The sequence below is a fragment of the Teleopsis dalmanni genome, chromosome 1 (assembly GCF_002237135.1).
Source record: "Teleopsis dalmanni isolate 2A chromosome 1, ASM223713v2, whole genome shotgun sequence".
Taxonomy (NCBI): Eukaryota; Metazoa; Arthropoda; class Insecta; order Diptera; family Diopsidae; genus Teleopsis; species Teleopsis dalmanni.
This window is the reverse complement of record NC_051846.1, coordinates 14,641,089-14,662,983: the sequence shown is the minus strand read 5'-3', so window position 1 is coordinate 14,662,983 and position 21,895 is coordinate 14,641,089. Positions and strand designations below refer to the sequence as shown.

Here is a 21,895-nt window from a genome sequence, read left to right as displayed (position 1 = left end):
ATCAATAAATGTTACATTTGTGGTTTATACAAATTTACTTAATACACATGTGCTTCGATTATCATTCATAGAATTTTATTACATTTATTTATATTTTATCCATTTAATATTCTGCAAAATCTTCAACTTGATTTTATTTTATTTATTTTCGAGCAAGAGCATCTTAAAACCAAAATGCATTCCATGCATTATTAACAAAACTAGGCTCTCCTGCTTCCCAATAATATAAACAATCAACAAAATCGTATAACTCCATATGCATAAATTGCAATTAAGATTTTTACTCCCTGAAATTTTGGCAAATTGAATTCTATAACAATTTTTGTATGCCAATATTTGATAGACCTACGCTGCAGTATATGTACGGATACTCCCTGCCATCCCCGTATCTACAGTTCTACTCGTAAGTGTTCTGCTGCCTTTATAATCGTAACCCCATTACTTGAAGCCCAGCACATCATGCATTGTATGGGAATTGCTTCATCCAAACATTCTTTAATTCTTTTTGTGCTTAGTTTGATTTTATTTCCATTCACATATTTCCTTCCCCTTGCAAGTATTTTGTTTTTCTCGACTCTGTCTATTGTTGTAACAAATTGTGTTTTGCCTCAAGGCGCTTACAAGTAGTAAACCCGCAAATACACACATTCTAACGTCTAATGTACCGACATTCTTACGAACTCGAACTCGAACTCGAACACTCACACAAACAAAAATACGAACATCAACACTAACACTAACACGAGTACGAACAGCTCTTTAGGCTCTGAAACAAAATCAATCGTTTTATTCCACCTTAACCCATTGTAATCTGATTTGCTGTGAATCGGTTAGACTCGAAACTGCCTGAAATCAATCAATTTTGCAAGACTTTTACCAAGTTTTCTTCTCATCTCTTCAGTTCAGTTCAGTACAGTTCAGTTCGTTTGTATGCAAAGTTAAATTGTTTATGTTCAAATTTAATGCCTTCCCGGATGTGTTTTATGTGTGTTGATGTGTGTGTGTGTACGAGTGTGTGCGTGTATTTGATACATTTAAACTAATATTTATGTCATAATTTAACATAAAATGAATTTCCTATTCCGGTAAAAGCTCAAATTATAGTTCAGACTCAAGTAATATTAATGTGATGTTTGATCTGATGGTGTTAAATTTGATTTTAAAGACATAAATGGTTCGTAAATGGCCTTTGTGGGGTACATAAAGATGAAACTGTGATGCTGTCAATTTTCTATGATAGAAGAAGAAGAATTAGTATTTAAAATGGGAATTAAAAATGATAATCGGTCAAACTTTATAATCGGTTGATAGTAAAGTACTTTTTTTTTGCAAACAGCTACAGTCAACTCTTAGAAATGAATGGAGAAGATTTTCACCACTTCATTTCAGTACTTAGAGAAGAGTTGAGATCAAGTGATTTAGTACATACAAGCTCAGGTTTATCTAAGCCAGGAGATATAGGTATAGATAGGTGAAAGAGAGCTAGTAGGTGAAGGGACTGCGATTATTGCGCTAGCATGGTGGGTGAGTTGTAGACTCTGTGACTAAGGTAACAAAAGCCGTGGTTATAGAGAAAGGTGGTGGAGACATCTGAATGTCTGTCATGAAAGTATAACATGTGGTATTGGGGTTTGGAAAGCTTGAGACGCATGACTGTAACAAAGTTTATATTAACAACGCAAAATTTGATACAAACATTCCCAAAAAAATTTTTTTTTTTAGGGAAATTATGGTTTCACTTATTTTTACGTATATTGGTGCTACTAAGTGGTACTATTTAATTTTTTGGAATTTTCATTACTAGTTGGGAAATCGGCTTTTATCATTTATTACATATAAATTTAAGACTCCATGCGTTTACTTATTTTAATGAACTTACATATCCTTGAGCTAAGTTTGACTACATTAATCTTAAATGCTTGTAAAACTCTTCTATTTGTAAATTACTCGTTAGTTGTCTTTTAACTAGTTGTAGTGTTAAGAAACAATAAGTTTGCAAAGATTATGGTATGAAAAATATCTCAAATTATATCCAAATTCGTTTTATGCTCAACGAATTTGTCAATAATCAATCAATTTCAGTTAATTTTTCTAAATCGGAAAGAAATTTTTACAGCCAACAACAAAACCAAAACAATGAAGTAAAATATTAGACGACATGCACCGATTTTTGAAATCCCTTCACAGACCTTATCGTCATTTCTGCATAACAAGAAGTGTGCTTAAAGCTAAAACCTCAAATTTAAAAGTTAAAATGCAAAAATAATGTGTCTCCTGGGAACAATTTGCTTTCAAATTCCGATTCAATTTTATGCAACTAAAAACAGTAGAACCAGAACCAGAACCAGAAGCTGAAGCAGAACCAGAGTCAGAACAAACAACAACAAGATGAAGCACTGCATGGAGCAAACAACGTTGTAAACTATAATATGGAAAAATGAAATAAAAATAAAATAAGTAAATAAAATACATAGAATACATAGTTGTAGTTGGAAATACAACAACAAAATGTACAGAATGAAAGTCAAGCTGTGAAAAGTGAAACAGGAATGAACAATTTTCCAACACCATTTGGAATTTTAATGAGCGCACGAACTATGCATACAATATTATGTGCGATGTTCCAGAGTAAGGGCTGCAGAGCTTGAGAGGAGTAGCAACAGCAGTAGTAGTAGTAGTAGTAGTAGTAGTGGCAGCAAATAGTGTAAATTTAAAGGATTTCGGTATTTTTATAAACTCATGCACAAATACCCACAAATATAAATGCGATTCGAAAGCGAGTCTTAAGCTGCTCCGTCTATGCAAGGATATCACTGCTCGGCTGCATAGGAGCATCGTGCAATCCTGGTACACATATGCCACAGACACGTACTCCTGCTGCTCACTTACGCACAATTTAGTGCACAACTTCTGTACGTCCCCGTATTTAGCTGTTGCCAATGAAGGTATTAAATTAGAATAACAAAATGTTTTCGTATGCCATAGTGAAGCACTCTAAAAATAAAGAATCCAAAGCCGAAGTATTAAAAACTATACACTTTCTCTAAGTTAAGCAAAATATCTGTCTGCATTTAGCAACACGTACGAGCCTTTAAAATCTAAACAAATAAAAAATAAATAAATAAATAAAAAAGAAGATAGAGTAAAGCTTGTAAAAGAATACTAATTCGTGTATATTGACTATGAAATGGAGTTAATGCCAACCCCTAAATTGGTAATTAAATTGTCTGAAAAAAGGATTTGATTGGGAGGAATTGTCATTTAGGGGACGTAATATATCATGACCCTTTCCTACTTTATTCGACATTAAAAAATAAATTGTTGCATTGTAAACCCAAAAATGACAAAAAGTTAATTTACTATAAAATATCAGCCGTAAAGTGGTCTATAGGTACTCGTAAGTAAGAAGTGTATGGTTAGAGAATGCATGAAAGCTACTGCGTATGGGATAAGGTACAATAAGATATATCGGAAAGACGTTTTGTGGTTCTTGTATGAAAATCAAAGATATTTTTCTTACAATTACTGAGTAAATATTTAATTGAAATATATGCTGTCCATCTTGGAACAAAACATTAACGCATAATTCTCGCATAAAATTTTCGTTCGTTGCTATCAAAAATGGATTCAGGTGATTTTTAACCTCTGTATTTGAATTAAAACATTTTGGGGTTTAAGTACTTTGTAGATATTGGAATAAAAAAAAACTGCTTTAGCTGAGTTTTGGTCTTCTCATTTGAATCATTCGATTTTCTGTCTTAAATATTTTTTAGAGATTGGTATTAGTAATTATCAGAAGGTATCAGTAAGATTAGGTAAGATTAAGAAAGAATAGGAGCCTATTATCCGTCAAATTAGAGGACTGTTATGACAGAATAATAATATGAGTAATTTAATTAAAATGGAACGAAATTAATAACATTTCAATACAGTCTTTCAATTTCAAATATTTAATTGTAAAATTCAATTATTTAAAGGCAACAAATTAAAAAAAATGTCCTGGAAGTACTTAAAAATAAAATCTTTAATTTTATTTCTAATGCTTTTTGTAGTCAATTTCTTGAAAGTAAAAATCTTAGGGACGTGATTATCAGCCTAAAGTCATGTTGTTTTTTAACTAATAAAAAAATAATGAAACGTGCACTCAGCCCATGGCTTACTCATTCATTCATTCCGTCACTCATTCCCACGCTCAACAACGCACACCAATACATAAAAACACGAGTACACCAATATTCATACAATTTTGTTTATATTCCTGTTTACGTTTGTTTTGCAACTAAGCTGTGGCGTTACATGACCGGCCACATCCGCCGGAAAGCAAACCACTTGAGGCCAACGAATAAGACGATGACAATACTGATGATGTTGAAATGTTGAAATACTGAGGATGTTCATGACGACGCTGAACACTGAATAGTGAACACTGAATGCTGAACGTTGAACGTTGAAAAATAATAATGATGAAGACAACGACGAAGTTGATAACGTTGGTGTTGATGATGAGGTTGAGCATATCAAATGTGAGTTGTTAATATTGGTTTGTTTGGCATTGCATTGGTTACTCTTTGACTTGGTTGATTAGGGTAACTGCATCCAGGGAAAGTATTTTTTCGTTACTTCCACTTTCGCCAAAACAAAGGTTTTATCAAAACACCGCAGAATGAAGATGCAACAATACTGTAGAGGAAGGCAGTGCAAGAGAAAGGAAACCACGAATCGAACAAAGTGAAAATGTCATGTGGCTTTATGCATACAGTTCCTTGCCTGACTGTTGAGGCACAAGGACGTTCAAGTGGGTTGTCGTGCTTATGCCAGTGCGCGCCGCTCTTCGCTACAATTTGTAAGGATTCTCATGAAACTTCTTGAGCACGCACGCCTTAACAGTCAACAACAACAACAAGCACAACAACTACAACAAAGCTGTAATTTAACAAGACTAAATATGCATTTAATATCGCAAAAAATAACTGCGACTACAACAATCAAGTGCAAGAGCCAACCACAAACAGTAGAAGTAGAAACTTGGCATGTACGAGTACAAGTATAAGTGCCCAGATAGTTACGCAAAATCCACTGTTTTTTATGAGGACTCGTTCCTTTGTTGTTGGTCGCGCTTCGCCTTTACATGCTAAAATTAGCGGAAATTCTGGCAAGGAAGCCGTTTCTGTGTTTTCCAACGCATTCACATTTGGATTCGCATTCGTATTATTCATGGGGTATGTCGCTCAAATTTGCATGTCACATCAAAGTGATACACTGTCCTTGTGCCAGCTAAGCAAACCGCCTTGCTTTATGGTTCTTTATAATTTCTGTACTCATAAAGCCTGTCAAAAAATTTATTTGCTTTCCCAAACGTGGTTTAAGATAAATACTTGCATTGTATACTGCGACAGCATCTATCTCTGGCCGTATATCTCGTTGGTGTGGCATTGTGTTTTCTAAGCCAACCCTTCGTTGGTGGATTTAAATGAGCCTTTTATTAAAATTAATCGATTTAGTGACAATTTAAGGACACATTATGGTAGCCATTTGTTATTTTTATGGCATTTATGTTTAAATGCGATTTCGTGGCTGTCCTCTCATAGATTTCTCATGGTTGTTGCCACACTTTTTTGTTGTGTGCTAAGCCTTAGTCAGTCGTTACATTTTTTCCAGTTGTTTTAAATTGTTTTATATGCCTTTTGTGTAATTATATGCTTGTACGTCCTTTGCCTGTGCCGTTGTTTAGGTGAGTGAATCGCACGTAGTGCATAGTGTGGACGTATTGAGGCCTAACTAATTTCGGAACCGATTTTAATACATTACACCATCGAAAACACGAAAATACGACAATACGCGTGCTTAAATATCAGCGCACGTACTTATTTCGGTTGGAGGCTGCATGTGTTTCACTTTTTAAATTCAACGTCACAACATGGACAATAAATTTGTCATTTTGGGTCGACAATTGCGTTTTACGGTTTAAATTATTAGAACACAAAATGTCAAAGTCAGGTACTGCCTAAACGTTATATCGGCTGCTTTTGACGTCTACAATACACGTACAAATTGCCTTTAATGGTTGCAGAATAATTAATGATTCTGAAAAATTTTTTAATACAAATGATAAACGCTCATCGTGATACTTATATAACAGCTTATAAATATTTAAAGTTGTGCATACGTCATTTTATAAGGCAAAAACACAGATGGATACAAATGAACGAGTATATATATTTATATGTTTTAGTATACTCGTATTTGGTGATGTTGACTGATTGTTGGTTGTTAGATTTGCTTTGAAAGACTTATAAATTGGTACTTATTTAGTACAGCAATTCTACATAATAATAACAATTAAAAAAAGTATTGAGTTTATATATTCATAGTTTATTCGGATGCGGTAGTTGTCGTCAACTCATTGAGAACAAAAAAACTTAGAACTTCTCCCAAAAACTCCCAAAGCTGATACAAAATTCTGTGGAAAAATTATATTGAATATTGTGCTACTTTTTCTGTACAAGATTCAGACATTCTCGGTGTATTTCTGTAAATCAGTCCATCGGTCATTTGAAAACCTAAGGTTTCTAATTCTAAGGTATCCTTACGTTATTTACTGCCGGCTGGTTTTATGTGATGAGTGCTAAACCCTATGCACAATTCAAATTTAAAGTTCCGGGGTAGAACTCGCTGTTGGTACAATTAATTCATTACCTAGACCTCTATTGTTATTTTATGTAATGTATTGTGTTATGAAGGCTTAATACTACGGTGTTCAAAAACTCGTGTTATGCATACAAGGAGTCAATCAACGCCCCATTGAAAATTCAAAGAATTTCCGCCGGTGCTAATGAAGAAATGTGTGCAAGACATAACTACCACCTCTGTTGATCTTTGGGTCACAGCACCTGGTGATGAAAACGCAACTTCATGCCGAATGAATGATAAACAAATATCTGATCATTCTACCCGCGTAAGTTTAAGCATTAACTACAGCCCCGTCGAGTTCAACTATAAGTGGTCAGCACAGCTGAAGCTGCGGGCCAAGGTACCAGATTTACATCTCGGGTCAAGTGTTGTAAGTCGGGCACTTACAACCATGTACATTTCCTGCACAAGTGATGTGTAACCCCTTCACCCTAGGGGAAGCTACAGAGGCTCGCGATGTCCTACCATCTACCCCCGTGCAAGCCCCTTAATTTCTAATAAAATGACTGCATTATTATATATAATACAGATCATTTATTAATTATTTGCTTAACAGCTATATTAAATTATTTATAATATATAATAATATATATATTTATATTATTTTTTAGCAATTAAAAATAAAGCATAATAGTGCTTTCGACTGCACTTTTCCAGTTTGCTGCTTTGCAACTTTCTTACGTTCTTAATTTTGACTTTTTCACTTCTCCTCTTTCGTACAATTGTTGCAAATTTTCTCTAAAATAAAAGCTAACAACAACTACAACAACAACAACAACAACAACTTTATTAACGTTTTTATGCCTGTTTAAAGGTCATTACCACAAACGTATTGCACTTGTTTAAGTCGTTTTTGCACTTTATTTTCTTAATTTTTATGTTCCTCTTAATACCAAATTTCACTCCCAATGCACAAGTAGAACAAATATAAATCTGTACAATAACACGGGCAAAATCCTTTAAGTTGTATCAAATGTACTATACGAAAAACTCACTCACAGAATCAAAACCAAAACAATTGCCACAATTGCAATAGAATCGGCGTTAATTACTGTCAGGGAGTAGCGTACTCGCTCGCATATACATTTGCAGTTAAACTTACAAATGTCTGTCTTGCTGTGTGTGTGTGTGTGTACGTGTGTGTGTGTACGTCTGCTTGACTGCTTGTCTGCCACACAAACAAGCCAAGAAACAATTCCACTTTTAACAAAAAGTAAAAGAGAAAACAACAACAACAACAACAACAACACAGAAAGTAGCATATTCATTAACGTTGGATTGGATATATGATATACAAACATGTACACGTATATACTATACATAAGTATGTGTGGATTTAACCCACTCCAAGTAAAACAAAATAGTCATTTTCAGAATGCTGGTGACTGTTGGTAACTGGTAAATGGTGAATGGTAACTTGCGAATGCCATTTGTGCAGAGAGGCAAAGGAGACGACTTATTAAAATGCAGTGCGAGATAATAAGCATTTTAATTAAATATTTAACAAGAATAAGTTTATCACAACATCCTTGCAGGGTACCAACAACAACAACAACACAACAGAACACAACACACAGCACACAACACATCACACAACTAAACGAAACGTAACGCAACACAACACAACACAACTCTACACAATATAACGTAATATACGAGTAACAAAACGTAGCAAAGGGACTACGTAGCCGTAGTAGCGAATAGCATTGCACAGCACAAAATAACGCTGCAAAATAAAGGCAGAACCAAGTAAACGCAAAAGCTTCAGAAGTAAAGAAAGTACAGCAAGTGTAACGCATTCGTGTGTGCGGTATGTAAACGTATTAGTACGTGTGTGTGGCTTGTGCAGTGGGATTCCAATTGGAATGATGTTGGCGATGCAGGGAATTTTTGCTATTTTAAGAATTTCATCCACACTTCTGAATAAACAGTACAAATGTGAATTTGCTTAAAACTTACAAAAATTAAAAATTAAAATAAATAAAAAAAAATTAAAAGAGGAAATGCTAGCAGTAAAACAGCTACAGCAACAGCAACAGCAACAAAAATAACAATTAAACTTACGAATATTTGCCAAGGAGTATGTGCTTTCATAAACACAGCATTGACGCATGCATTTCTGTAATTTACTTGCTTAAGAAAAAAATAATAATAACAACAACAACGGCAACAACAACGGAAACGACAGTGATACATATATAATTGCTGCTTAAGGAAATTTGAATGTGACTGAACGTGTGTGTGTCAATAAGAATACACATACATATGAGTGTAAGAAAATGCGAATGAAATGAATCGGTATTGAAATTGTGCGTCTTTTTGCACAATTTTACTTTATTCAATTTGATTTTTCACTTTATTGCTTTACACTTTACACTTGCATATATCTACCCTTTCGCTTTTTTCTTTTCACCTTTTGCTTCTCGATGCTTGATGCTCGCTTCTCGCTTTTTGCTTTTCAATTTTATCGTTAACCCATTAACTATGCAGGAAATTTATGAAACTTTTATGAAATTTACTTTTCATTGTAGTGTTTAATTAAAGTTACAATAACAAGTTGTCTGCATTGTTTCGTAGTTAAAAGCAGTTTATCTTTGCAGCGCAAGTGTTAATAAGTTTCCTTGCTTATTATATTTATTCAATGAAAATGTGCAAATATGAAACATAAACTTTTACACGAAAAATGTTGAATTTTGTCGGAACTTATTGAAAATAAATTATAGAATATACAACAAATATATTCTATTTAAAATTTTATTGTTCTTGGCTTGGCTGTTCTTCAGAACTTTCTTCTAAATTAGTTACTGTGGTCGCAGGAATCTCCTCTACCTCTTTGCATTCTTTCTTGGCTATGATGTTAATAGAGTCTTCGGGTTCCAATAGGAACTCTCGCTCTAACCCATTAGAAATGGAAGAGTACTCGGATACAGTGAGCCATTCGTCTGCGTCCGCCTCTGGCATTGACGAATAGTCCTGCTCAAACATTCCGAAATACTTACGATGTGAACGCGCTACACCGCACTTTTTAATATTGAATTTGACTTTCTTCGCCTTTTTACGTTTATTTGTTGACTTTCTCCTAGGCTTGATTTGCATATCCATTACTGCTTCCGTGCTGTTAAACCTCTTCAGCTTTGTTCCTTTTCTTGGAGATTTAGCTGTAGGTTTGATATTCATGTCAACTATTGGATACGTGTTTTCAGCTTCGGGCAAATCTTTCTGGATAACTTTTTTGGCTAGAGCATAGAGTTCATACATGTTCGAAGCATTCTTCACATTCTTGTTTTCTAATACTCTGTTCGTTTCGATGTGTTCCAGGTAACATAAATTCTGTTTCTGACTTTCTTCAGTAGGTTTGGCTTTGTCTTCAAGGTCGCAAGCATCTTTCTTCATATTATCTTTATTTACTAGAGTGCTGTGACTTGAGCAAGGTGTTTTAAAGTCATCCACACTAATAACATTAGAGTAAATTGGCCTTGAGAAGCAGTTGAATGCATCATTGTCTTCCATGGATGAATATGATAAATAATTGTTGTCCATGTTGTGTAAATATTTCAATGAAACTAAATCGATGACTTGTAGGATGGGCTGTCAGTTATTTATGAAAGTGCAAATAAATTAAGCGCCACAGGATGCAGGAATTCTTAGGGATTTACCTTTAAAAAAAATATACATAAATATATAGAATTCAAAAAAACTTACTTATTATTGTGTATTCGTAATTACGTGAGACGGCTGGATAAGAAGGAATAAATCTGGGAAGAAATGAAAGTTCATTAAACAAATAAAGTATATTAAGGCAATTTTCATAAAATATTTTATTTTAATTAAGAAACAAACAATTTATGTTCATTTTAATTTTGTGATGCAGTTTCTTTCATTAATTCTATTATAAATAATTCAGTACACAGAGTAATTTCTCATTAAAATGTTAGAAGAAATAATATATATCCTAATGAAAGGAGAGGGTTTAATACCTACAACCTTTCAGGGAGTCAAAAAGACTAAACTGAAGCACATTAAATCATAAGAAGTATAATGACATGAAATGTTTTCTTAAAAAGCACATATTATAATATTATCGGTATGAGGTCTCCTGTCAAACGGTAGAAAAGCCTCTTACGCCTCCTTTGTATAATCAAAATGTAGTTAAACTGTGTTAATTATATCTTCAGCAATTCGCCTAAAAGCAAGAAAAAGTAGGATAATTTCTCCTAATGCTATTATTATGTACTCGCAGTTCATAAAATTACATTTGCATCATTCCCCTTCAGTACTGAATTATTAAAGTTTTTTTCAACTAAGAAAAAAAGGGAAAATCAGTCTAGGGAAAAATCCAAAATATTCAATCCAAAATATTCAATCTAGTGTCTCATATTATCTACTCAGAATGCATAGTTTAAATAGTCGTCCAAATCGTACGGTTTCTGACAAAGCACAATGCAATAATTTCAATAACTCTATTTGTCCAAATGTCATGGAAACTCAACAAGTATATCACTGAAATATCTTACTTAGATTTAGGTTAGGTGAGAGCGGCGAAAGATCTAACCTATCGTCGCATTCCGTGTATACCAATACATAATACTAAAACAATTAACTATTCTTAGAAGGCCGCACTTGCATTAAATCACAATTTCAATATGTTTAATATAAATATATGTGGATTGAAAAATTGCGGCTTTTACTTACTTACCTATTTGAAGAAAGTTTCTCACCCTTGCTCCAATAGGCTCTCCAAAGAGATAGAGGACACTTGAGTTACTCACAAAATGTTCCTTGTTAGTGCCGGACTTCTCCTCCAAAGCTTTGTTTTGATATTACTTATAGGTAACTTACTAAATTTAGTTCAACTTTGTTTCTTATAATATTTCACAGAAATCTATATCAAAGATTTTTGTTATTATTGTAGTAAATTTTCCGAGAATAGATTTTTTGAAACACTAGAACAATATTTTCTTTTTATATAAATTTATAAAATATAAACATTACCATATATATCAGCTTTAAGTCAAAGGTAAAGTGATTTTTCCAAAAGTGAACAAAATCTTTTAAAAAGAGGTTTTTATAATGAGGTCATCTATTGACAATTACATTCGGTGGTAAGGTAGACCCTTCACTAATATACTCCTAAAAGAATATTTGGTCGAATAGAAGCAAAATTGTTGTTTGATTTGTGTATTTGTCTTGATATTGTTTTTTCTTGTATTTTTATTTATTTATAGAGATAATAAGTATATTGGACAGAACTTATAAGCAGATTTAATATAGTCAAAAGAGTTAAATATGACATTTCAGTTTACTGTAATTTCTGATAGATTTAAAATGTGGTTCGAAATTTGTTACTCTTCTAGTACCATTAGTTCGGTTTGTTAAAGCTATTGAAGGGATTCTAAACATTATTCTTCAGTATTAATAGTGAAGTTTTGAATTAATATTATTCTATAATATTAATAAATTTTTTACAGTATTAAAAACCAAGTATTCCAAAACTGCTTAGTGTTCTAAAGTCATCACTTTTGTTTAGATAAGATTTTGCTTAATTTCAATATCCCAAGATTTTTATAAATATTCTTGATTCTAAGCAATTGATAGTTTTGTATAATATTAAATAGTTTTTACTGTATTAAAATGTAATTGAAAACCATAGTACGCATATATGGCCTATAAACAATTACAATTGCTTATCGGGACACCGGCCTTAACCTAAATCGCTTTCTATGAGAATTGAATTATGCGAGTAGTAACTTAGGATTTAATAAAAGAACTTTGAATTTTAATTCATTTCAATTAACTTAGTTAGTTTGAATGGTGTCAATTAACTTAGAGACTAAGCATAATTTGTTGGGAATTTTTAGCAAGTCTGAAGCAAATTACGAAGAGAAGAAATGAGGATTTATAAATTTTATTAATTATAATAATTTTGTTATAAGGCTTAAAAATTTGATGTTGTTAATCATTATTAATAGTTCAATTTTGAATATATGGTATTTGAAATGTGTGACAGTTTTGTTGATTGACAAAGCCATTTTACTAGAAATAAGCTGCATAATTAGTAGGAAATATCTGGAGTTTAAGCTAATATAATTTATAGATTTTTCTATTTTTTGAAGAGAATACATACTGGAGGTTAGCCCAGCACTGTTGGTCGAATCAAAAATTTGCTTAGGTGGACATTTGGTGACGTTTACAGAAGACTCTGCAAAATATGGTTTAGATTTGCATATCGATATTATTGGATTAAGAAAAACACTTTAAATTCATGAATAGCAAACATTTCTTTAAACCTCATATCTTTAGATTGTATATCATTAGATGATATGTCTTTAGATGGTATGGTTTTCGATCACATTCTTATATCTTAAGCTCCAATTGCCTCCAAAGTTAATAACTTAACAATAAGTGAATTAAAATTTTTATTTATTTATTTTTTTTTTTAAAGTTTTTAAATTATTAAAGCATTAAAATGTATCTTCATATAAAAATAATGTATCTCAATGAAAGTATCTAATCCAACTAGACGAAAACTGGTGTGCGTAATCGATTTTTATGGAATGTATTTGAAAAATTTCAATCACTTTAATTGCCTCAATTTGCTGTTAATTAATTTCATTGATAACAGTTTGTTTTCAATTTATTTTATTGTGTTCAAATATGTTTAATTTTGTCCGATCCATATCGGTTACTATCAATTAAGTATATTTTTTGGGTATTCTGCAGTTAACGCCAATCGCTTTGCGTGCTGCAATGTTCAGTTGCGAAGCATGGCGATGGCAATGGCATCCTTGCAGTTCCGACGTCGCGCTATTTCGATAGCAATTTTTATTAAAGTGCATAAATTATTTTAATATCATTTCTATGTGTTTTTTTGTCATACTCTATTTGACTATATTTTGTTAAAAATTATTTCATTAGCTTAAACAAAGTTCAACATTTGGGAGTGAGAGTTGGTTCGTGCTTTCAGCATAGTTTGCTCAGATACTCTGCCCGCTGCTGTGCTCGTATCTGAGTGTATGCATCTTTTTATGGATTTAATAAAAAAAATAATGAAAAAATAAAAAAAAAATAAAAAAATAAACGTTGCAAATACGTGCATAATTAACAAATATTTGTTTTCTTTACTCTTTCTCATTGCAGGGGGTTCGGATTCATAACATTCAGTGATCCATCTAGCGTAGATAAGGTTTTAGCTCAAGGTACACACGAACTCGATGGCAAAAAGGTAAAAATTTGTTGAAATTTTTTATTTAAGTTCAACTGCATGGCATTTGTACTCGTCCTCATATGCATTTTTTATATTTCGGTAAAGTGAAGTCTAACTAACATTTATCTTTACGCCGGTATGTAATCAGATGCTGTTTATGATGGCAGCAGCAGTCGCTCGTATCCGCACGTGGAGTTGTAGCTGACAAATGGAGCGTCACTGCAACGATTGACAGTGGAACTTCAGAATCCTGCCCTGTCATACGTGTTGCAACAATGTTTGTAAACAATTTTAATTACGACACTTTGTCAAATGCAAAAAGAAAACCAAACGGAATGTAGAAAGCCAAAGTAAAACTCAACTAAAAGCCAAGAACTAAACTAGCAAAAAATGGCAGGACTAATACGAGAAATTCGCCGGTGGAAGCTTCATTCATGGCAAACGAAATATTTGATGTTTTTTTGGCTGATTTAACTTTAGTTTGGATACTCCTTCCGGAACTGAATTTTTTGTTGTTATTTTTATTTTCAACAAATTTTGTAACAACTTTGTTTGCCATTTAGTAGCACATCAAAGCACTGTTTATCTCAATAAAGCCTCGCAGTACTAGTGAATAATACTATAAAGTGAATATCCTTTTCAGCTAAAGTTATTGTTGTTATTTGGACGGATTTAAAAAAATTTTTTTGGACTTCAAATAAGTGCTGTATGTATTATATAATAATTTTAAATGCTCAGCTGTGCCGTGCGATGCCTTTGTGCCCGCAATGACTTTTGTTAGCTGGTACTCCGGTTGTAGTTCTCCGGTTACCTATTGCCGTAGATGTGTAGATGTGAATTTGTCCTGACGATGCGCTATTCCTACCACGGCAATGCATTAACTTAATTATGTTGCGCATATACTGCGGCTCCTTTGTCGACGTTTGCTGCTGTTGGCGTTGCCTTGGCCATTGCAATTGGCGCACATTTGGGATGTTGTTCAATTTCCGATCGAAAAGTCTTTCCTTTCAAGCATATAATTTTTTTCCAAAAGTCATTTCGTATAACAAAACTGTACGCTGCACAAATGGCGTATCTAAATTTTTGGGACTTCCGTTCATTTTGATTTCATTTCAGTTTTAGTTTTTTTCCGCAGTTGGCGTTTCAGTTGCTGGTTCCAGTTGCTGGAGCTGGAAGTGGAGCTGATGTTGCTACTGTTGCAGTTCTTAATTGTATACGCTCCACTCGGCTCCTTCCACCGTGCCGTTCTACTGTCATTGATTAGTTTTAATTTTAATTTAAAAATCAATTTCCCGCCGACATTTTCGTCAGGAAATCATACTTTAAGCTACGTCAATATTTCGTTATCCAGTTCGTTTATTTTATCCTTGTTTGCCATTTGTTATTTGTTATTTGCTATTTGGCATTTGTGTTTTTGTACAAATTCTCACATAATTTCTGATAAAAAATTGGCTCATTTGTTGTACTTGTCACTCTGACTCTGACTCCGACTACGAACATTCATTTAATAATCATAACTAGTTCCCTTACTCGATATCCTTCTCATCCTTCGTTTCCTTCTCCTCTTCCTCCTCCTAATAAACTTCTAGTTGAAGTGAATTGTAAAAACCGCATTTTTGCAACGTCACGCATTTTTTCCCTAATGAAATTGTAAAAAATTTTTTATGATTTTTAATTATTTTTAATGATGATGCCGTTTAATGTGCTTGATTTTTACATCTTATAAGTATCTTCCATCATACTATAGCCTTGTTTCCATGCTAATTGTATTTGAAGGACCGAGCATCTCTTCAGCAACTCAATTGCTGCATATTCTCAAGTTGCAAAAAGTGAAATGCGGTCTTGGCAAGCCGCACCGAAAGACTTATGTGTTTAACTTTCAAGAAATAAATTAAGATATTAAAAAGGAGGTATGAAAGAGTAGTTTTCTTGTCAACTATACAGGGCCTCTAATATGCTATTATATACTAATAGCACATATTAAGTTAAATAATTATTGGTAACTTTTGAATAAGTAGCGGCGTTCACTATTTAAATTATTTTCCAGTACTATTACTATTGCTAGTTTTGATCACAGATAATAATCGAATTGAAGGATCTAACAAATGACTGCACAGAAGGTTAAGAAAACTGAGCCTCTTTTTGTTTGGAACAACGACATTCCTCTAGCAAATAGCCTGCTCCACTACAACTCCTGTACATCATATCGGCTAGTGTCCCCTAAAGAAATACTAGAACACTTATTTTCCATTTTAAGTATATAGGTGCGATATTTTTAAATTTAGGCTATAGCAGCTTTACAGCTTACCTATATGTTACCGAAGTAGAATATTATAAGTTTTTTAAGTATAATATTTTATGCTCTATAGAGCCTGATTCGTGATCACCTGCTGAATTAGCTTTATATGACGGTATCTTAAACCTAGTTCCACGGCACCAATTCGAGTTACATGTTTGGATATAACTTCCCGATGTTGACCAGCGATGCATATCTAAATTTCAGATATTCTTTGCGTTAAAGCATACTGTTGAGAAAATGCAATTTCACATATTGTGATATCAGAAATATTAGTCTTCTTCCAGCGTAACTTCAGGTAATAATCATAACCTGACACTTCTGCTCAGAGTCAATCCAGTGTCTGGGGACAACTGTAGTTGTGGGGACCTAGAGACTGTTGTATGAGATATATATATATAGCATATGTATAGCAAATGGAGTCCACCTGCTACTAGTTTGATTTCAATCGCGTCTTACGACAGGGGCATGCTTTATCTCGGAAATATTCTATCCGCCACCCCGAAGGAAAAACTATGTACAGTTCATAGCTTTTTAACCAGATTTCTTTCCATGAAGGTTTAACTGCACGGTGTTCTTAACACATGTATTAGTAAAATGTGACAACAAATGTCCCGATCAGAATTCCAAGGAATTGCGTGTGTATCAATTCTTACTTATATATTTGGCAATATTTTTCACCTCAGGAGAGAGCGCGATCCATCTAAATCACAGTTGTTCTTTGAGTCACAACAATCAGTTGGTAAGTGCAACTCCATACCGAATGAGTGTAAATGAATATAATCACACTATCCGCGTATGTTGGGGTTTTAACCACAACAACCACGATACTCCCTTCAAGAAATCATCTGCTACTTGGCAGAACAGCCAAAGACGTAGACATTGATGGTACTGAATTCGCACCTCCGATGGCGTGTCACAAGGAATTAGTGTTACTCCAAACAGTATAGAGATGGTGCTTAACTCTATACAGTGTCTTCGCTCATCACGTCACGGTTCTTTTTGGAAAAATAGTATTGCATTATTCCCTTTAAACATATTTTTGGAATTATTTAGCATTACTTGAAAATTACTATTAATTGTCAGAAAAATTTTTGGTGTGATATTCCTTGGGATACCAGTAATATTTTCAATTTCCCTTGGGAAATAAATGTTTTTTCGTGTAACAAAATATCATGCTTTAAAGGATATTATTTGTGTTATAAGTTAAATATAAGGAAAGTCAAATTATAGGAACTTTAGTTCGAATTGTCAACAAGCTGGGTACATATCTCCAGTTTTGACTAGAATCGATTACTATCTGCTTGTAAACTTTAAGCAAAAAGAAACACCGAGTTTGACCTATTCGACTTTCCTATCAATGCATTGTACGGTAATTTAATGAAACCGCTAAATTGAATCTTTATCAATCTAATAAGTTTTTATATGTTAGATCAAAATACTTTTTACTCACCTGTTCACATAACATTCCTCCGAAAACTGTTGGCAGATCAATTCTATCAAGCGAGCTGATAGAAATAACTTGTTCTAATATATCTTTTAATAAAACACTGTACTAAGTTTCTCTGCCAATTACAATTAAACGATTTACAATTTTGTAAAATAAATATTGAATGACAAAATTTTCTTTAACAGATTTAAACATTTAGCTGTTTCAACAATAGACTTTGAAAACAATGATTACTAGTTATTCTTTTCATGTCAAATCCAGCTCTGATTGTTGTTGTTGTGGTTTCTTGAGTTGATGCTATTGTGGCTGGTGGGCTTAGCGCTGCTCCACACTAGGCTTTAACTATGCAGGAATTCATATTGTTTATTTATTTTTTAATTGATGACGGACCGTAGGTCAGTATATCTTCCTGTGGGTCCTGAGATGGACTTGACTTTTGTTAGGGCGGGGTTGGGCAGCGTATCAAGTTTTGTGAACAATTTTATGGCTCTGTCCCTGATATATTTCTCTCTGATTGTTTTAAATTAAAATTTATTTAAATCAAAAATCGCAAAATGACAATTATACCTATCTTATGATATTTAGATTTCATTGCAATGACATTTTATATTCGAAATGACATGGTGAAAATCAGGTAATGTGGTCATTGTGTTATTCTTTTGTTGTAATAGTATTTGAAATAATTTTGTAATCAGTAGTGGATTTTGTATTTAAGGTCAGGATTTCTCCCATACGGTTATCTGATATCTGATAATGACCCGAATCATTAGCACCGTCGGACTGTGAAATATTGTGTTGTGATCTATAACAATACCGGCTTCTAAGCAATAAATTTACATTTAAGATTTTTCTGGTCCACAGTACGTTTTGGGTTGAGAAACACTGTTATAGACCATATGGAGCTTATGGAGCTTAAATTGAAATCGCGCCTTGTTAGACTGGGCTATCGGCTTACGACATTTATTTAATAAGCAGTAATCGACCTATTTAGCAACAATTTCTTTATATATATTTTTAAGATAACCTCAAATTTCACCATTGACCGTAGAACTGCATTAAAATAAAATTATAAGTATCTGATCCCATAATCCTTCATTAATATCCCTTTATGAGTTATTTGTTGTGATGGAATCCAGGATCCTTCTGTTTGCACACTTCCTGGACCTGTGAAAGATATTATACAATATTGCTAAAGGTCACATTTTAAACTAAAGATGACTTCAGGTAGTAAATTAACTTTTTTCATCATTTTTCATTAATATAAGTTTAAGATATGACCCTGTATGTTTCGAGTACTACGTCTCTAGTTGCGACTAATTTGTAAGCATACAGTAACAAAAAATTATAATTTAAAAATGTTCGTTACAATTGCCGACATATAAAATTCTAATAATTTAAAAATTATATTTATGAACGTTTCTCAGTATTTTTTCGCTTTGTTCAACCCAAATATTTCGCTTAAGTGTGGCAAATAGAGTAATTTTCCCCCTTTTTTACTTTTACTTGCAGATCGACCCAAAAGTGGCATTTCCCCGGAGAGCACATCCGAAAGTAAGTACCAAAATATTAAAGAAAAATGAATATAGTAAAATATAAAAAAGAAGCCAAAAAAAAAAAAAATGAAAAAGAAAATTATAGAAGAAATTGCAGAAAAATAGCACATGAAATTTAGTAGGTGTATAGGTCGATGTCGGTCTGTTATGTCGGTATGCCTCTGTGCTTAAGTCGGTATATTGCAACTATCAGTGGCTCAGAATTTAAATTAAAAAATAAAACAAGCAGAACACCAACTACCACTACGACTGCGACTACGACTACGAATGGGTAGAAAATGATGATGATTACAATTTCTGCTGTGTGCAGTTAGGACACGCACCCACATGCTTTAACTCCTAGATAGCACGAAGCCGAAATGTAGCTGTCTTATAAATGTTTATAGACCACAGTCGCAGTGTTACTTTTTACACAATGAGCTGACAACAGCTTCTTGAGCTACAACAGCAACACCAACAGCAACACCAACACCAACAACAACAACAGGAGTAGGAGTAGAAGCAGGAGCAGCATTGAATCCAGGAACGGCAGTTCTGACAATGACTACGACAAGGAACGCATCCTTATCGGCGGTGCGAAGATGATTTCCGGCACTGTGCCGTAACGTCAACCTACCTACTTGTGTAATGCCATTATTTTTATTATTACGCGCACTGGATGAAGAGCCCATATTAAAAGGCGTTTAAAAACATAAATCCTCAGCAAAACGACTGCTTATGAAAATTATGAGAATAAAATACCAAAAAAAAAAATATAAAAAATCTTTTTTTAAAAAAAGATACACAAACAAAAAAAAAAATAATAATAAAACCGAAATAGCAACCACGCAGTGCTAACCGTGTTAAACACTAAAGCAATTCGAAAAATTGCAAATAAAAATGAAAAATGAAAAATGAAAAACTGAAGTAAATCCAAGAAAAAATGAAGAAGCAACTTTTGAATGCCATAACAACTACGTCAGATACGACAACAACAACAACAACAACAACAACAGCAGCAGTAGTAGCAACAAGAACAACCGCAGTACAAAATGTATCTGCAGTTGCTTCTTGTTGAAGTTGACAAAAAAATTAATACCGCAAAATGTTGGTGAAAGCAAGTGCGATTGTGTACTCGTACATTCGGTTAAAAGGATATATTTCTACATAGGAGCGTACAAATTTCGGTATATAAATAGGCGCACATATATCTTTATTATGGTCGGGAAAAATGTAGAAATGTGAATTGTTGGAAAAAATGATAATAATTTAGCACATAAAATGCAGATGAGCCAAGTAAGCAAAAATAAAGAAATATGGCAGAAGTATCCTCACATTATCCTGGATATGCAGACACTAGCGAAGTTTAAAATAATTTTTAGATTTTTCAAAATTCTGAACTAAAATACTTGCGTAAGGACACAAACTGAAACCGAGAAGAGAGCACTTCCAGTGCGAATAACTTTCGATTGGTTTAATTCCATTTACGGCCGCTATTTCGTATTAATTCTGTTTAATGAGTTCACAGATAAATCGCTTGTAAAATCCTGATAACGCAAATTTCAAATTAAATGACTTTAAGTGGTTTAACATATTTTTTATGTTTGTTGCTTTTAAATATTTTTCGAATCAACTGATTTGCGAGTGTGAATGCTTTTTTTATGTATAAAATATTTAAATTTTTATACTACAAAAAAAAAAAATATACACAATTTCAATAAATATTTATTAACATAATATATATTAAACTGGACTACAACTTCGTATAATCACCGGCACTGGCTTTACACGGCACTAAATAAATATTCATACTCTACAGCTATAGATTGATGAACTGTAGAGTAAGGAGTCCTATGCAGTTCCAAACTCTGTATTATTGTTGCCTATACCGCTATTTTTTCTATGGCAAAAAACTTTGTGACTTATCTATCTGAGATTGTTTGATCTCACAAGATAGCATATAGTGATGTTCTCAGTTATTATCTTTAAAGCAACTGGACAATGTAAGGCTATGATTTGCTGGTACAATTCGAGGTCCTACGTCTACATATTTGCTTTACTAGAACTTTTCTTAAAGTGGTTTATCTCTTACGAAATCTCTTCTCCTTAGTCTTTAATTAGTTTTATTATTTTTATTATTATTTTGACACGAAAAAGGTGTTGTTTAATAACATTTTATAATCGTTAACTTGTATAACTTATCTTCAGTTATACGTTGACTTATGTAGAAGTCAGCTCTTATAGCATCAATGCTCTTTCCGATACACCTCTTTCGATGTGTGTCAAATATTTTGCAATTTCGATAAGTTCGACTTTTGATACTTATTCCGTTTTGTTGTTCTTACTAGCTTTATAATATCTAATATTATGCTTAGATTATTTATATTGTATTATTTTTTGATTCTGTGGATGCTGACATTAACTTAAAATTTAACTCTTAAATCAAATGCAATATATATTTCATTAAAGAGATATGCTGCGCTTCAAACTATATTTCTGTAAATTCAATTGAATAACTTACTATCATAATTCAATGGAGCTCTTGTTAGAGTAGATCATCCAATTGGTCTGTACCACTATTGAGTAAAAGTATTTTAGAAATAACTCGCATTCCATTAAGCAAAGAAGAAAAGAAGTTGCTTCCAAAGTATTCTTACTGACTACTTAATTCGCGTAGTTAGAAATCCTGACAAAACTATACTCTGTTGATGGTTTAGAGACAT

At 33.0% G+C, this 21,895-nt stretch overlaps 2 protein-coding genes across 8 annotated transcripts in view; one reads left to right on the top strand and one right to left on the bottom strand.

The window, feature by feature from the left end:
* LOC119673259 (RNA-binding protein Musashi homolog Rbp6) overlaps nt 1-21,895 on the top strand; it is a 318,684-nt gene that overhangs the window by 91,725 nt on the left and 205,064 nt on the right. For all 5 annotated transcript variants that reach the window (XM_038084516.1, XM_038084514.1, XM_038084515.1 and 2 more), the window contains exons 4-5: nt 13,828-13,912; nt 19,150-19,191. In XM_038084516.1, the coding sequence (XP_037940444.1) occupies nt 13,828-13,912; nt 19,150-19,191 (127 nt within the window). The remainder of the gene's footprint in view (nt 1-13,827; nt 13,913-19,149; nt 19,192-21,895) is intronic.
* LOC119673262 lies at nt 9,382-17,792 on the bottom strand. Of its 3 annotated transcripts, XM_038084520.1 has the most exons (4): nt 17,644-17,792; nt 11,387-11,572; nt 10,417-10,445; nt 9,382-10,346 (listed from the first exon to the last, which is right to left on the bottom strand). In XM_038084520.1, the coding sequence occupies exon 4, from the start codon at nt 10,228-10,230 to the stop codon at nt 9,445-9,447; it is 786 nt and encodes a 261-aa protein (XP_037940448.1). In that variant the 5' UTR covers nt 10,231-10,346; nt 10,417-10,445; nt 11,387-11,572; nt 17,644-17,792; the 3' UTR covers nt 9,382-9,444. The 3 variants fall into 3 exon arrangements, with proteins under 3 accessions (XP_037940448.1, XP_037940451.1, XP_037940449.1); XM_038084523.1 differs by lacking the exon at nt 17,644-17,792 and having other exon boundaries at nt 10,393-10,445; nt 11,387-11,622; XM_038084521.1 differs by lacking the exon at nt 17,644-17,792 and having other exon boundaries at nt 9,382-10,333; nt 10,393-10,445; nt 11,387-11,622.